The 16,303-nt window shown below is 47.0% G+C and overlaps 1 protein-coding gene across 9 annotated transcripts in view; it reads left to right on the top strand.

The window, feature by feature from the left end:
- Positions 1-16,303, top strand: part of DZIP1 (DAZ interacting zinc finger protein 1) — a 48,633-nt gene that overhangs the window by 21,739 nt on the left and 10,591 nt on the right. For 8 of the 9 annotated variants that reach the window (XM_034665389.1, XM_034665386.1, XM_019799053.2 and 5 more), the window contains 5 exons: positions 4,294-4,434; positions 4,891-4,939; positions 6,118-6,174; positions 8,071-8,127; positions 13,151-13,210. In XM_034665389.1, the coding sequence (XP_034521280.1) occupies positions 4,294-4,434; positions 4,891-4,939; positions 6,118-6,174; positions 8,071-8,127; positions 13,151-13,210 (364 nt within the window). The remainder of the gene's footprint in view (positions 1-4,293; positions 4,435-4,890; positions 4,940-6,117; positions 6,175-8,070; positions 8,128-13,150; positions 13,211-16,303) is intronic. The other variant, XM_011224189.3, reaches the window with a different exon arrangement.

Here is a 16,303-nt window from a genome sequence, read left to right as displayed (position 1 = left end):
CCGTAACTGGTCTCCTGGTTCCAACCTACCCCTTTCCCAATTTGCCCTCTAAAGAACGTACGAGACCCTCTGGCTGCTGGCCACCACTGCGGCCTCATACTGATCCTGTCTCTGGACCTACTCTTTCTGACTACAGTAGCCTTCCGGTCACTGACAGAACATGCCAGCCCTTTTCTCTTTCTGCACAGGGGTTTTGCTGCTGGGTTGTCCTTATGTTTGCTCTTCACGTGGCCGCCCCCTTCCGCTCTGCATTAGTGTTCTGTGCTGTGTAGCAAATTACCAGCAGTTGGATGTCTCACAGTGCCCATCTCACCCGGGTGCCTGGCCGGGTCCTGTGCGCAGGGTCTCACAGCTGCATGGGGGTGTCAGACGGGCTCTGTTCTCCTCCGGGGCTCAGGGTCAAACCAAGCCTGTTCAGGTTATTGGCAATAGGCTGTTCCTTAGGGTTGACAGTAGGATCAGGACCCCTAGCGGCACAGCTCACTACAGGGCTGCTGCCCTCATTAAGGCCCGCAGGGGAGCGGCTGGCCTGAAGAAGACAGGCCCACGATAGTGGCCTGTAGGATAATCTTTCTTTTCCTTAGCTCAGAGTCAGCAGATTAGGGACTTCAGTTGCATCTGTCTAGTCCCTTGACACTTGCTGTATTGTGTTGGTTGGGATCCCACCCAACCCACGTCTTGGTCTGCTCACTCTGCTATCACAAAGTACCACGCACTGGGTGGCTTTGAACAACAGACATTTCTTTCTCACTGTTCTGGAGGCTGGGAAGTAGTGGGGTCAGGGTGCTGGCCAGTTCACCTCCTGGGGAGATCCCCGGTGCCGACGGCTGCCCTCTCTCTGTATCTTCACAGAGCAGGGAGAGAAGGAAAGAAAGCTTGCTGGTTTGTCCAAGAGCGCTAATCCCATCATGAGGACCCTACCCTAATTCATCCAAACCTAATCACCTCCCAAAGGCCCCACCTCCTAATACCATCACATGGGGGATTAGGGCTTCACCCTGTGAATTTGGGGGAGAGGTGCACAAACACTGAGTTCATAACTCCGCTGAGGGAAAGGGATTATACAGGGCGTGCACTCTGGGGTGCAGACTTGAGGGCCATTTAGAATTCTGCCTGCCACTGCCCCCTCTGGCCTCGGCTTCCAAGTCACCTGACACCATCCAAGTCGGTAGTCCCCTCCCTTACTGTTCCCACCACCAACCGACTGAGCCAGTAATTCTGATCACTGTCTCACATAGTTATCTGATTATTTATTCACTTGTTTATTGTGCGTCTCTCCAACCGGATCCCTAGCCCTATGAGGGAGGGGCTGTATCTAGTTCGTTCTTTGTTGTATTCCCAGCGTGGACGGACGTACCCAAAATATGATTGGCATTCATTAAATATTTGCGGAACGAACGTGGACGGTGGCTAGTTGGCCCACAAGGGGATCGTTCAACCTTGCTTTTAGGGATGGAGAAACGCTGAGCATAGGGTTTAGAAGAGAGGGTTGAAAGAGTCGCCTGTTGGTACAAGCACGGTATTTGAACCCCGGTGCTCTTAAACTCGGGGTCTCGCTTGTCAACCTCGTGGCCTTGCTCATTTGTCAGGCTTGAGGCACTGAGCCCGCTCGCGAGGAGACTAGGCGGCGACAGCTTAGAGCGGTTGCTTTTCCCGGAAAATGTCCTAGCGTCCCTTGGAGATGACCTAAGGTGGTAGTTCTGAACCATGGACGCACTTCAGAATGACCAGCGGCTCTTTCCTGGAATACTCATGCCCAGCTCCTCTGCCCAAGCTTCTGATTCAGTCTGGGGTGGGGCATGTGTATCGTAGGGGGTGGGGAACACCAAAACCCCAGATGATTTCGGCTTCACATCCATGGTTTGAACCACTGTCCTTACAACTTGAAGTTCTACTCTCATCCTTCAAGGCGTGTTCCAGCATTGGTATTTAGGGACAGAATTCGGGCTCTCTGATGAATACGGGATGACGTTTCGTCCTTGCTCCTTTAAAGCCTCTGGTGTTCCAGACCTGCACGGGAACTGGCGGTTCGGTGGCCCTCTGGCAGGGACAGAATGCAGGTGGCAGATTCATATGCTTGGCCACCGCAAGTCATGATGGAAGGGACCGCCTGGTGGCGGGTTGGAGGACAGAGGAGAGGCCTTCCCTGGTGCTGAGTGAGGCGCGCGGCTCCACGTCGTGGACCCATGGGGTTTTCGTGCTGCCGCTAGGCCACGCTGCTCCATTGTCTGCTGGTGTTGCTAGTTCAGGATCTGCTTTCTTCTTCCTCAATTTCTCTTAAACGTAAACAGAGGGGAGAATTCAATCAGGTTTAGTAATCTCTGCCTGAGACCTAACTATTAATTATTCCACATGATTGCTGCCTACTGGTCCTACAATGCACATATTGTGTTTCTCTGGTTAAGGGAAGTTGCGATTGCCAACTTTTTATTGCTTTACCTAGGTTCTTGGCAGCTGTTTTTGTTTTTTGGTTTTTTTTCAAATAACATTGGTAGGAGTTCAAAGGGAGTCACACATAAACGATGGCGTACCGTTTTGACCTGACAGAAGGCTCCGTGGACCTGGGAGGTTGTACGGGTGGTCACGTTGCAGAGGGAAAGTGCAGGGGACTGTGCTCTGCTAGAGAGAAAGCGAAGTACTTGAAAGGACAGCAGGTCACAAGAAATGGGCTCAAGGGCCACAGACTTTCTGAAATAATTTCTGGCTATCCCTTGCTTAGATTATCACATTCCTCTCTCAGCAAACTCCTTTCTGTGCTTTTCTGGTCAGTTCTCAAGTCCAGTATCAAAATGTTGCCCTCCCTTAGTGTTTCCTGTGTCCTTTTCTTCGGGGGGTCTGGACTGACCCCACACATTGTTGAACCTAAATCTCCACCCCAAGCCCTGGGTGTCTTCACTGGCTTTTCCTTCTATTTTCCAGCTTAGTGTTTCCCAGCTGCTTTGGGGCCCTCTTCCCGTGGCCTGTAAACATGTAGGGAAGGGTCTTGACAGTGTTCTCCTGGGGGAGATTCTTGGCACCCACTAGGTTATGAAAGGTTCTTTTAATTTTTATTTTATTTTTTCTTAAGATCGTATTCATGTATTTGAGAGAGAGAGAGAAAGAGAACGAGCAGGGAGAGGCAGACAGAGGGAAAAGGAGAAGCAGATTCCCCAATGAGCAGGGAGCCTGACGCGGGACTCGATCCCAGGACCCTGGCATCATGACCTGAGCCGGAGGCAGATGCTTAACTGACAGCCACCCAGGCGCCCCTTCGGCGATTTATTTCTTAAGGCCTGGGGGGCTACTTGATTGCTCCAAGTGCTGTTTACTAAGATGTTCTGTGACTTAGTCACTAAATTTGAGAGCAGTAACTTTGAAGCCAGGCAGGAAGGTTCAGGTCTGGGCTCCTCCCCTCCCGCTGCCCAAGTTCAGACCATCTACTTTACGCTCTCTAGACCTGAGTTCCCTCATCTGTACAGCGGAGTCTGACCATGCATCCATAAGGTTGTGGTGTGGCTACCAGATGAAGCGGTTGGTGGGGGTTTGGTAGGAAGAGCCAAGCAAGTTGGGAGGTGCTGCCGCCCACGCTCTACTCCTCTGAGGCGCCCTCACCACCCCCTCTGCTGGGTCTGCTCATCACCTCCACTTCCAGGCTGTAGGCTGGGAATGTCTTTAGCTCCAGTGACGGAGGTGATTTCCCCTCTACGTAATGACTAGTGAGATTGTTCTAAGAATCTTCGCCTAAATCATTGAAAACAAATTCTTCTTGAATTTTTTTAATGTCCATTATATGATCTTTCCCGACATGAAGTCTCTGAAGACGAATCTGTCTATGAATCTTTGGATCTTTCTGTTCTCTGGGTCCCTCCCTCCCTCTTCCCTCTTCCACCTTCCTTTTCTCAGGAAAGATTTATGAGGTTGTGCTTCATCACTGGACATATAAATAATGAAGGTGGGCTCTCTATGCAGGCCCATGTGGACGCCTAAGGGGCAGGACGGCGCGGGGTTACGGCCGCTCTGTGGGAGCGCCCTGATGCTGGGTCAGTGCTCATCCCTGTGGCGTGTCATGTGCTGTGCTCGAGTGCACGCAGCCATTCACCTTCTCAGTACTGTGTCTTGGGTCACAAGCTCCCTGGGAGCAGAGGTGAAGCCCTTGGACAACTGAGGCCTTGGTACACAGTGACCAAAGATGTATTTGGTGACTTGAAGTGCACAGACACCCTGAGGCCAGCAAAGAACACAGGGTGTGTGCGTACAGATGGCGGGATGGAGACATTGCGCATTGCGGACGGACGCCTTAATTTTTTTTTCCAGCTCTTGTCACATATAGAGAAACTTCGGACCTCCATGATAGATGATCTCAATGCAAGTAATGTTTTCTACAAGAAAAGGATAGAAGAGCTAGGGCAGAGACTCCAGGAACAGAATGAACTGATTATCACACAGAGACAACAGGTATTTTTGGCTATATATTGGCACTGTTTTTTTTTCCCCCCAAGCGGTGCAATTTATCGAAGAACATTCTGTTTTATTTTAGTGCATTTGTAAGTTGGATAAGATAAAGGAGGGTAGAGTATGTTCTTCCCCATGGTTGTTTGAAAAGCAAATCCAATAAGATAATTTTTTCAAGGTATTTTTTTTAGCTGTAAAGAGCAAGCAAATTTATTTCATTAGAACTTAGAATAAATTTAAAGGTAAAGAAGGATTTCTTTTCATGATTACTTTGAGAAGCAGCCCAATCCAAATGCTACTTTTACACAATTTTTGCCTCTGTAGCTTTAAAGTCCATCTGTCCTCTGTCTTTGGAAGACTTCAAAAAAAGGTTAATACGGTATCTGTCCATCATCCAGTATGTCCCTATCTGGTTTCAACCTTGTATCGTTAAAAAAAGCACATGGTTTTTCTTTGCAGATTAAAGAGTTTACCAGTAAACCATTAAACAGCGTCAGTGAACCCAAAGGTAAGTGGGCCAGGATCCCAGTGTTGGAGGCGAGGCGGGCCTCCCTAACTGCGCACCAGACATCAGAAGAACGTGGGGCCCCCGGTGGCTTCCGGGCACTAACATGGCATTCCCGTGGTGATTTTAATTTGAGTGATCTGTCACCTCGATCCGGAAAGTTGGAGAATTTTTTAATACCTTGACTATCATTGAATGGTCTTCCATATTTTTTATCAGAATATTGTTAGGCACAAAATCCATGCTTAGTAACCGTACCTCTGGACTGATGTGGGATGAGGGGGAGTGACCGTTAAAAGCACCAGGTCTAGAGACAGGCTGGGCTCAGTGTAGCTCTGTGAGTGTCTGCCTCCATTTCCATAGCTGAAGTGTTGGAGCGTGAAGAGTAGACACATCGCAGGCTTCTTAGGAGGGTTAAATGGGGGAACATATATAAAATGCACCTGCCGAGCACACGTGCCGTGGGCGTGAGCTCTCATGAACGACCCCCGCCTCAGTTACTCTAAAGTACTGTAGGGGCTTGCTGCATCCTTGTCAGCTGAGGCAGCTGGGGGTTAAAGGTTCCTTCTAAGCGTCGTGGGGGCACATCCAGCCTACGGACTGTGGCGGCGAGAGCCGCCACCTCCTGCTCCCTGAGGAGCGAGTCCAGAAGGGACGCTGGAGTCAGAAGTGCATGCGGGGTCTCCCCATAAAGCATTCAGCTTGCCTTTGCCTGGACCCCTCTCAGGTAACCGAAGTCTTGGTTCCTGCTCGTCTCAGGTCATTGAAGGGTACTTGTGTACTCGAGGGCCCCTGAGTGGGGATTGGTAACGGGTGCTTGAGCCGCATTTCCTCCTTGTTTCTAGGGGCCCCCTCGGGGGTTCATTGACCTACACGCTGGGTTCCTTGTTTGGAGATGAAGGTTTGGGAAGGGCCGTGGTTCCCTGTAACTTCTCTTTGAAATAGTGAGAGTTCAGGTAGTGAGCAATATCTGTATAATTACTTAGTGAAATATTTGAGTGATAATAATTTTAGGAAAAAATATTCTAAGGATTTATGTTAAACGTCTTTACTCAAGTGGGTGAGGGACCACATGTTGGTAAATTTTGCTTATTTTTTTTCTGGAGAAAAGATAAGTGCTGGCAAAATACAACCTGTAGCTTGTGATTTTTGTCATTATTTTTTTTTTTTTTTAATTTCAGGGAATCCTTTAACCTGGCAAGCTTTTGAATCTAAGCCAACTGCCCCAGCTGTACCTAGTAAGTTTCTATAAAAGGCTCAGGATTCTAAAAATATTTTTAAAGTGCTAAACCAGTACACAACTTATTATTTTTAGAGGCTTTTCTTTGAAAACCAGTGTGTTTGGAGACTACATAATGATCTATTTTGATTCCTGGCTTTGACCTAGTTCTAAAAACCCAGGACTGTAACTATCCATGTGATTTTGTGGTGGTTTTGGTTAGCCATACCTGTTGTTTCTTAGTTTGCCTAATCAAGGGACAACTATAAATTCTTTGGCATTGCTTCAGTTTGTATTTGTGTGTTTCCCAAGGCATTACACTGTGTGACGACATGACCTTGTGGTGGCTGCCACATTTTGGCATCACCGAGACTCAGAGTTGCAGGCTTTGACCTGATGTTCTGTCAGTCACTCACTTGAGGCGGACTCAGCACATCTGTCAGCCGTCAGGATTTGGCTGTGATCCACAAAGACATAATCTGTACACCGAAATGGACAGATTGTTTTCCTAATAACAGTTAAATAGTTGAAAAATTTTTATTATTTTATTATTCTATTCGGGAAAGTGTAAGGGCGGAGGAAGCTAGAGAGCAGACAGTCCTGGGCAAGAAAGGATGTGTGTTTGGACGGGGGTCTGAATACCAGGGGAAGGTCCGGGCCAAGGCTGGACCCTGAGTGACGGTACCTTTCATATGGGCCCAGGATGTATCAACAAAGGGCATTGATGAGCAGGTTTGGGAATTTGGCACAATTGTTGGGAAATTGCTAATGATTTTAACTGCTCAGTCTTCTCAGGTACTTCTGGAGGCCTCTTTGTTTTTATGATTTATTTGTTTATGAGAGAGAGAGAGTGTGCCGGGGGGAGGGGCAGAGGGTTAGGGAGAGAGAATCTTCAACCAGACTCCCTGCCGAGCAAGGAGCCCCATGGCAGGGCCTATCCCAGGACCCTGAGATCATGACCCAAACTGAAATCAATAGCCAGATGCTTTACCAACTGCATCACCCAGGCATCCCATTTCTGGAGGTGTCTTGATGTTGCTTCTGGAAGCTGAAGAGGTTGAGAGGTGCTGAGAAAGGGCAGTTTAGTCCCAAGAGTAGGGCTGAAGGAATAATAAAAGCCAGGCGTATATCCTATGGAAAGAAATACATTTCACAGAAGGATGGGAAGGTTAAAAGACATTAAGTTGCTAGGACGTCTGGGTGGCTCAGTCAGTTAAGCGTCTGCCTTTGGCTCAGGTCATCATCCCAGAGTCCTGGGATCGAGTCCCGCATCAGGCTCCTTGCTCAGCGGGGAGCCTGCTTCTCCCTCTGCCTGCAGCTCCCCCTGCTTGTGCTGTCTCTTTCTCTCACAAATAAATAAATAAAATCTTAGAAAGAAAGAAAGAAAGAAAGAGGGCAAGCAAGCATACTGACATGCTGCATACAACATGGATGAACTTTGAAAACATGATGCTAAGTGAACAAAGCCGGTCACAAAGAACCACAATGTATGAGTCCATTCTATATGAAATGTCCAGAATAGGCAAATCCATAGAGACAGAAAGTAGATCAGTGGTTGCCAGGGGCCGTGTGGAGGCAGATGAGGGGAGTCACGGCTAATGGGTGTTTCCAGCGCATGTGATAAAAATGTTCTAAAATTCCGTAGTGGTGATGGTCGCACAACTCTGATTACATTAACTGTATACTTTGAGTTGTGTATTTTATATTGAATTGTATATTTTAAAAGGGCAAATTGTATTGTAATAAAGCTGTTACGGAGAATTGGTGTAGGTTAGCTGGTGATGGTCATTGGAAACATTCATCCCTTACGATCTGTATATAGCTTGAGTAGTTTGAGGAGGACTCGATCATCACGTTGAGATGCGTATGCTTTCATTAGGAAAGGCTGTGAGCTTTTTCTCTTTTGCTGTTTCAGTGAGTGCCTCGGCCGCACAAACCCTGGATGCTAAATCTGGTCTCACAATGGCTCATGGTAAGTTTCAGCTAAGTCTCAGCATTTTATGTTCAGTTTCTGCCCTGAGTCAGAGAACTTATTAACTACACGTGCTTCTGTGGGGTAACTATGCAAAACAGGGAGTGCAGAGCAGTTAATAAAACTCTTGCCTTCATATGTAATATCTTAAACTGTGAACACACCTACCAGAGTCACAAAGTAAAAAATGTATATGTTGCTAGACTCACAGGCAGAGATTTTAACGTTGAGCGGTACTTTGTGTATGACTTTGGGTGGAGGGTAGTAGGTGTTGGGTAAGAAGGTGATTTTCTACTAGACCAGCCAACCAGCACATGCCACAGGGCATACGTGACTGTTTTTATAACTTTCAGTGCAGCAGCAAGTCACCTTTTTTAAACAAACAGTTTCAGTGATTGGTTGGAAAAATCTAGAAAAGACATGTGATGGAAACCAAAGGAAAAAGTGGGAGCCACGGGAGGGAATCACTGCCAGGAATCAGTTCCCGGACCAGGGCGCAAGGGTGGTAATTGTTAATTACATGATCCAGTAGACAGGGTGAATATCGGTAGCCATATTTTATTTTTATACTGCTAAGGTGTGTACGGTTTTTACAAGTCTGTTTTTAGTCCATTGTTTGCCTATGGTGTGCGGTATATTAACTGAATTAAAAGATGGGAGGGGGACCAACTTTTTTCTGTCTTGCCTACAAATGCTTCTGGAATGTAAATGATTACTTCATTCCATTTAGCCTTTGAGTTAGACTTAAATCCACGGTCAGTCAAGTCAGACTTTGTGTGTTCAGAAATATTGTGATTCATATCAGCATGGCTTTTTGTGCCCATCCTTTTTGTTCACTGAACGGATTCATGAAGGTGTTCATTGTCTCTTACTTTTTTCCCTGAGGTCATTTCAGGCAGGTCAGTACCCCTGAGCATGTGTTCACACTATGTAATATGTAAACTCCCCACTTATTGGATGTTATATTTACAAGTGTTTAGAACATGCAGGTGTCCTCCCTCTGGACCAGCAACAGAGGTAAAATGTGGAACCCATGTAAATTTGCTTCAATGTTGAATAGGCAAGAAAATGTCCCCTGGCAAGTGCTCTCTATTCATATTCTTAATGTCAAGTCTAAAATCTCCCTCTTGCCTTCTTTTTCAGGGTTGACTTTTCTAATGCATTGCTGGCCACTTCTCTGTACTTCAACAGTGTGTTAGAGTTTCTTTTTCTTTTCTGTCTTTTTTTTTCCTTGCTCCTTTGTTATCCTTAGCCTTTTGTGTGACAGTATATGAGGACTACATTTTCTCTGCTTCGTATTTTTGGCACCCAATAAAGGACTCCTATAGTAGGTATGTTTAGCTGCCTGGAGTTGATTCAAGAGTCCTGACAAATCCATCAGTTCCGAAGCACTGTGTTCCTTACGGACTTTGCCCTGATTGGAGCTGGGCTGCATGAACCAGCCATGGCCCCTTGCTGGCATCTGCTGGGATTAAAATGCTAGTTTTAAATGCCAACCAGACCTGGCATGAGGCCTGCAGCCTTTGGATTGGGATCTGGGCTGATTTGTGAACATCTCAATGGGCAGGAGCAAGGAGGAGGCTTGTACAGGGGCCCACTGACCTGCCCCCCCACCCCCAGCTATGGCAGTATCCTCAGCTGTAAGGGGTGGGGGCAGGGGGGCAATGGGGCAGGGAGCCTTAGTCTGTATTGCGTAATGTTATTTAGCCCGATTACCTCTCAATCTTTCCTTTTGTTCCATCTCAGAGCTTGATGAGCTCTTTACCGTAAAAAATGTCATGATTACTCGCTGTCTTAGGTCGGGTTCCCCGGGAAACAGACTCAGGTGGACATTTGTAGCTGGGAGGTCTACTGCGCAGCGCTCTTGGACAGCCCCTGTGAGAGAAGCAGGAGCGGGTGGAAGGGGGCGCCGAACCCAGACGCACTGCAGGGGAGGCCTCCGTAGATCTCACCGGAAACTTTAGAGCTCTTCAGAATTGTCCTGGATTGAGTGGTCAGTTACAAGATGGGGGTTGTCCCAGGGAGGGGTCAGGGGTGTAGGCCGCTCCTTTCTGCTGAGACAAAGCAAAAAGGAGAAGCAGAAGGTCAGAAGCAAACACTAGATGGGAATGAGTGGTGCAGAGGGGTTGTTTGGTGAGCATAGGGTGTGCAGAAGAGGCTTGAGGGAAGTAAGGTTGGTTGAGACGGTTCATGGCGAGCACCGTGTGCTAGACTCTAGCTATTGGGGCCATTCGTGTGGCATTACATAGCTGCTGAATGTTCTTGAGGCTGGGCCTGGGGAAGCTCAGCCTGACCAGAGTGTACTCAAAGATTTAGAGCTGGAGAGACCAGCCGGGGATCGAGGAGTGGGCTCTGGGAGATTCTTCACCTGGGAATTGGAGTGGAGGTTTTGAAACAAGAGGGAGCAGACATACCAGCTGCTCTGTGGAGCTGGTGGAAAGGCGCGGACAAAGGTGAGGGAAGGGTTGAGAGCACCGTGAGCTCACAGACACAGTGCCGTTTAGAGAAGTCCGGGAGACAAAGCCAGCAGTTGCCAGGAGGAAGGCACTATGGCTTCATGGCCAAGAGCCTGGACTTTATAGTCAAGCGGGCGGTCTGGTTCACAGTTGGCTCATGAAGCCATAGGTTTGGGTTTCCTTGGCTGCTGAATGGGGAGAACAGTCATGGCTACTTCGGTGGGCTGTGATAAGGATCAAATGAAGCAGGACCTTTGGAACAGTAGCCACCGAACAAGCACTGGCCAGTGTTGGCTGCTGGGGTTGGGCCGACATAGTCCAACACAGCCAGTCAGTGCCAGAGAGGATGGGCTAGAGACCTGGGCGTTCGTCTTCTGGAGGTAATGGTAGGAGACTGACATAAGGATTTTTCTGGAAGCCTCTGGAGAATTCAGAGGGGAGAGGCTCAGGTCTTCGAGTGTATCAGCTGAGCTTGGATATCTCCACTTAGGACAAGAGCTGGGTCATTTGGCGGCTGGGCCTGTGGCTTGTAAAGCATATGAATGGCAGACTTGCACATCAGTCTGCTAGTTTAAGGAGCTAGGGTCTGATGGAACTCACATTCCTTAGCCTTTATAGTGGGAGCCCAGGTTCCCTCCCCCAGAGCCCTGCCCTCTGCCCCCCAGCACCAAAGGTCACAATTTTGATGCTTTGTCTTGACTCAAGAGAAGTCCTAGGACTATGCTTATAATATAATGATAACAAATATGTATGTGATGTTTTGGGGAGATTTTCTAGAGCTTTTCCTCCTAACTTTATTTTTGTCATTTTCATAAACTACAAGAGAATAGAAACCATGTGACTTTTACAAACTTGAAATTCACTATCTTCCTAAAATCCCTATTTTCAGCAGTTCAAACTAGTAAATAGTCTATTTGTATAACTTTACTTTTTAATTTTTTGTATTATTGAGATATAATTGATCTATAGCACATCAGCTCAGGCATACAACACAGCGATTCGCTATTTATGTAATTGTGAAATGATCACCACAGGACCTAGTTAACATCCATCACCACACGTGGTTACCGGGTCTTTTTCTTTATTTATTTAACTTTAAAATCTTGCTGCTGAAGAACACATCTGAAAGCACGTCTTTGACGTCCAGCCGTTGTGGTGCGTGGACGGAATTAAATGCTTCTTTGTGCGATCATGTTCGTGTTTCAAAAATTAAAGTGGACTGCTCTTTCCTCAGAGGCTGTGTTCCAGATGTTCATTGGAAAGCAGTTTAAAATGCTTTTTTTTCCCAGTCACTGTTAGATAGATGGACTGGGCTGCTAACAGCTATAAGAGCCCATTTACGTGTACTTAGATATAATATGTATTTATTGATTTGTGTCTACCTGGGTGTGTGTGCATGTGTTTGTAGATGCCCAAGACAGAGTACCGGAAATACGCTTCGGTAAACTAAAAGCTAGCACTGGCCAGCGGGAGGTGTTAAATCTAAGCTAATCCGGCCAAAGCACATGGATCTGGTGGGCGACAAGCTGCTGGGCGCTCGGTGATTACTGGCCGTGCTGCCCTCACGGGTCCCGCTCTGGGGTCTGGTGCGGAGTGAACGGCCTCCGGCTTGGGGGGGGAGGGTGGAGAGCGCCCTGGGGAGGTGCCCCTGGCAGTCTCCAAGCTGAAGGGGAGCGAGCACGCACTTCCTCAGCTCGACTTCCGGTTGCGTTTTATCCCACCGTCTAAAGCCTGACTGCCTGACTGCCAAAACCTGACCTTCCCCATGAAGGAACTTTCCCTCCGTTGATAGGATGGCGTTTGGCTTTATCCATGCTGCCCGTGGGGTTCCTTGAGCCCCAGTCACGTTACCTGGGAAGTCACCCAGAGGCCTCACCCCCCGCCCCCGGGCACTGTTCTGGGGTGGAACTGGGAACAGCCCCTCTTCACGTGTCATCTGTCCACAGCCTCGCCCTGGTGGCTCTCTGGGAGCAGATGGAGGTGTTGAACCGTGATTTAGGGACATCTTAGAGATGTCTAAGAATGGGGTCTTAGTCCTGCTGCTGACCCTGGGTTCACCTGTCCCTCACCATCCTGGTCCTCCCACCTGAAGACCCTGGGGCTAGCGAGAAGTGGGAATCGCAGGGCCTCGGGCATTTTGTCATGTTTTTATCTTTGGGAATTGAAAGCGTTTCATTAATTTTCTCTTTAGCCACCTGGTCAAAATATTTCATAAGGAAGGTATTTTGGGGGGATAAGTGAAGAAGACCTTTTGCAGGTGTGTCCTTGTGCCTTAAAAGAATCCCGTCAGGCACGAGGTTGCCAAGTGAGAAACAACGTAATTATTTGAAAATATAATATCCTGGGGGGGGGGGCAGCCATTAATGGAAGATACATGGAAAGAACAGGTCCCATGAAAAAGGAACCAGCTTTAACTGACTGCCTCCAAACTTCTTCCCAGCAAATTCTGCTGTTTTGGGCATGATTAAAATACTGTGGAACTAGATCTTCCAAAATTGTTTGAAAGGAAACTAATTTCACTTTGCTGTTGTCCTGTCTGTACTATTCTTATTTTTCCTCGTTAATAGAACAGGCATTCTCATCGCACATACTGGAACCAATAGAAGAGCTTTCAGAGGAAGAAAAAGGTAACCGAGGGCTCACTCAGGGTTTCTTCCTGCATAGATTCTATTGAGATGCTAAAACCCAAGCCTTGAAATTATGATCCTATGGTTTTCTTTTTTAAAGATTTTATTTATTTATTTGATAGAGACAGCCAGCGAGAGAGGGAACACAAGCAGGGGCAGTGGGAGAGGAAGAAGCAGGCTCACAGCAGAGGAGCCTGATGTGGGGCTCGATCCCAGAACACTGGGATCACGCCCTGAGCGTGAAGGCAGACACTTAACTGCTCTGCCACCCAGGAGCCCCTATGATCCCGTGGTTTTTATCACACCGTTATCAAAATTAGGGAAGACATTTAGGTTTGGAGATGACGTTTTCAATCCATCTGGAATATTCTACCATCTTACTCCTTTAACATCCTGTTATATGTTCCCCTGCTTTACTGTATTCTTAGCATGTGAACAACACCTTCCTGGGTCAGGGAACTTGGGGAAAAAAACGTAAGTCTTTATGTCAACGCAGATATTTTCCGGTCAGATGACAAGTCAACACAAATGCGTTGTGTGCCAGAGGATACAAAAATATTCCTGGCACGGTTGCTATTTCTCACACCGTGAATCTGTGAAATTATTTCAAAATTGTTTCATTTAAAATTATTTTTTAAATTATTTCATTAAATCATTTCAAAATTATTTTAATAGCAAGAAAAGCATAATATTGAAGCTCTCAATGTAGAATATTTGTGTGCAGAATAATGTCCTTTTAAAAAAAGGTTTATTTTTTTATTATAGAGAGAGAGCAAGCGCACGTGGTGGGGGAGGGGAGGAGGGAGAGGGAGAGAGAGAATCTGAAGCAGGCTCCATGCCCCGTGCAGAGCCCAAAGCGGGGCTCGATCCCACGACCCTGAGATCATGACCTGAACTGATATCAAGAGTCAGAGGCTTAACCGACTGAGCCACCCAGGTGCCCCCAGGACAATGTCTTTATGGTGAAACTGGGGAGCTGTTCAAGGTTTGGGGAGATAATTAAAGTTATCGTGGCTTCCTCATTTTATTCAGCATCTCTCAAAATTATTTTGTCAATTAATTTTTGAAGTTTATGAAAATCATTCCACATTATTCAGAGTACTTTCTAATACCAAACTTGTAGATCCTGAAACAGTTATACTTGAATCTGTTTACCATCGTTTTCTGCTTAACAATGATAATGCTTGACCACATATTTACCTCTTTAGGAGAAAGCAAATTGTTCATATTTATATGAGCTCTGATTTTACCATTTGTGTTAGGAAGAGAATTAAAATGGTATATTCCAATTTGTAAATTCTTAATATTTGTTGTAATGTCTTCTGTGTTCTCTAAAAGACTTTTTCCAAGTTATTTTTTTAAAGATTTTATTTATTTATTTATCATAGAAAGAGAGAAAGCACAAACAGGGAGAGTGGCAGGCAGAGGGAGAAGCAGGCTCCCTGCTGAGCAAAGAGCCCAATACAGGACTCGATCCCAGGACCCCGGGATCAACACCTGAGCTGAAGGCAGACGCTTAACCCACTGAGCCACCCAGGCATCCCTTTCCAAATTATTTTTGAGAAGGCTACAAATTGTGAAGTGATTCGGTCAGTCACATCCATAATATCTGTGCGATGTTCCTTTTCCATTTGCTTTCAAGTAACGTGCTTTCTCCCTCCTACATGTGATTTATTGATGCCTGGAACACCAAATATCTTATTTTCTGCAGAATCTATGAAATGTGTCAGGGGGTCCTGTGGAGTCTCAAGTTCACATGATTTTAAAAAAAGGAGTCTGTTAGATTCCAAGAGACTGTCCTCATTTTGTCCACTGTGTCACCCCTCAGGGCCCCACTTCCACCCGCGGCATCATTCTGCCTGTGTCTTAGAATTCTTCTACCCAGACCATTTAAGGTGTGAGTTTGGGATCACTGGCCGCGAACACCATCCTTGGGTGTTGCCACAAGCGGGGAACCAGATTGGGAAAGAAAATAACCTTTGCCGCCCTCCCTGGGTTCAGACACAGCTCTAGTGGGAAGGAGGCAAGGGCCGAGGACCGCCAGACAGGCCTGAGTCCCAAGCGCACTGTTACAGAAGCCGGTGACCAAACGAATCCTTCAGGGCCTCTGTGGAGCCAACTGCTGGCAGCACGTTAATTGCCATCGCTAAATTCCTCAGCTGTGCTCACATTTTGCACGTGGTGCCTGTACAGCTGAATTTTGGCAGTGGTTTGCAAAGCAGGGTGGCTGTTACCCAGAAGTATGCATGCATGCGTGACCATTTCTGCGTCCTTACTTTTGTGACAGTCCTGTTCTATGGGAGGTTAGAATGTGGGCCAGCAGGGGTCTTAGAGGCCATTTCATCGTTCGGGAACTTGAAACACAGGAGCTTGCTCCTAGCTGGTGAGCTTCATTAGTGACAGGGAGGGAACTCACGTCCAGGTTTTCAGCTTTCCATAGTTGAATGCGAAGAACAAAGGGACAGAGGCAGGCCGGTCCTGGACTGGCGGGCTGTCCTTGGAGCAGCCTCTTTACCACTCTGGTTTTCGTGTTCTCGTGTGAAAAATGAGAAGATTGATTCATAGGTGATGACGTCCCTTCTGACTCAGAAATTCTTTGTTCTTGACTCTTTGCTTTGTGCTGTAATTCTTTGCTCACCAAACATGGTACGTTGCCTGTCTGATATGAATGGTCATTTCTGTGGGCTGTTGCACACTGGCCACCTGCCTGGGCAAGTTGTGTCTTATTGATCTTGGTGAGCAGTATGCGCTTCGATTAAAACCTTCAGTTGTGATTGGCTTTCCAGTGATTCATTCCACCTTTACATTAAAAACTTTATTTTTTTTTCCCCTGTGCATTCTATGTTCTTTCTCTTGCTTCCCCCGGCCAGCCCCAGCCTTGTAAGAGGCCTTCCTACCAAGAGTTTTCTCATTTTCCGTAAACGAATCCAAAGCAAGCATCAACATGTAAAGTGAGTTTGAGGACAGAGGGGAAATGTTTAATTTGTAGTCATTTTGGGAAACTCGGTCATCCGAAGGAGCTTATCATCAGGGTTGAGGGCGAACCCATACCCAGATTCAGTTCGCTTGACCCCGGGCCCGGGGCAGACAGAG

The sequence above is a fragment of the Ailuropoda melanoleuca genome, chromosome 7, assembly GCF_002007445.2.
Source record: "Ailuropoda melanoleuca isolate Jingjing chromosome 7, ASM200744v2, whole genome shotgun sequence".
NCBI classification, from domain to species: domain Eukaryota; kingdom Metazoa; phylum Chordata; class Mammalia; order Carnivora; family Ursidae; genus Ailuropoda; species Ailuropoda melanoleuca.
This window is presented reverse-complemented; position numbering and strand designations above follow the sequence as displayed.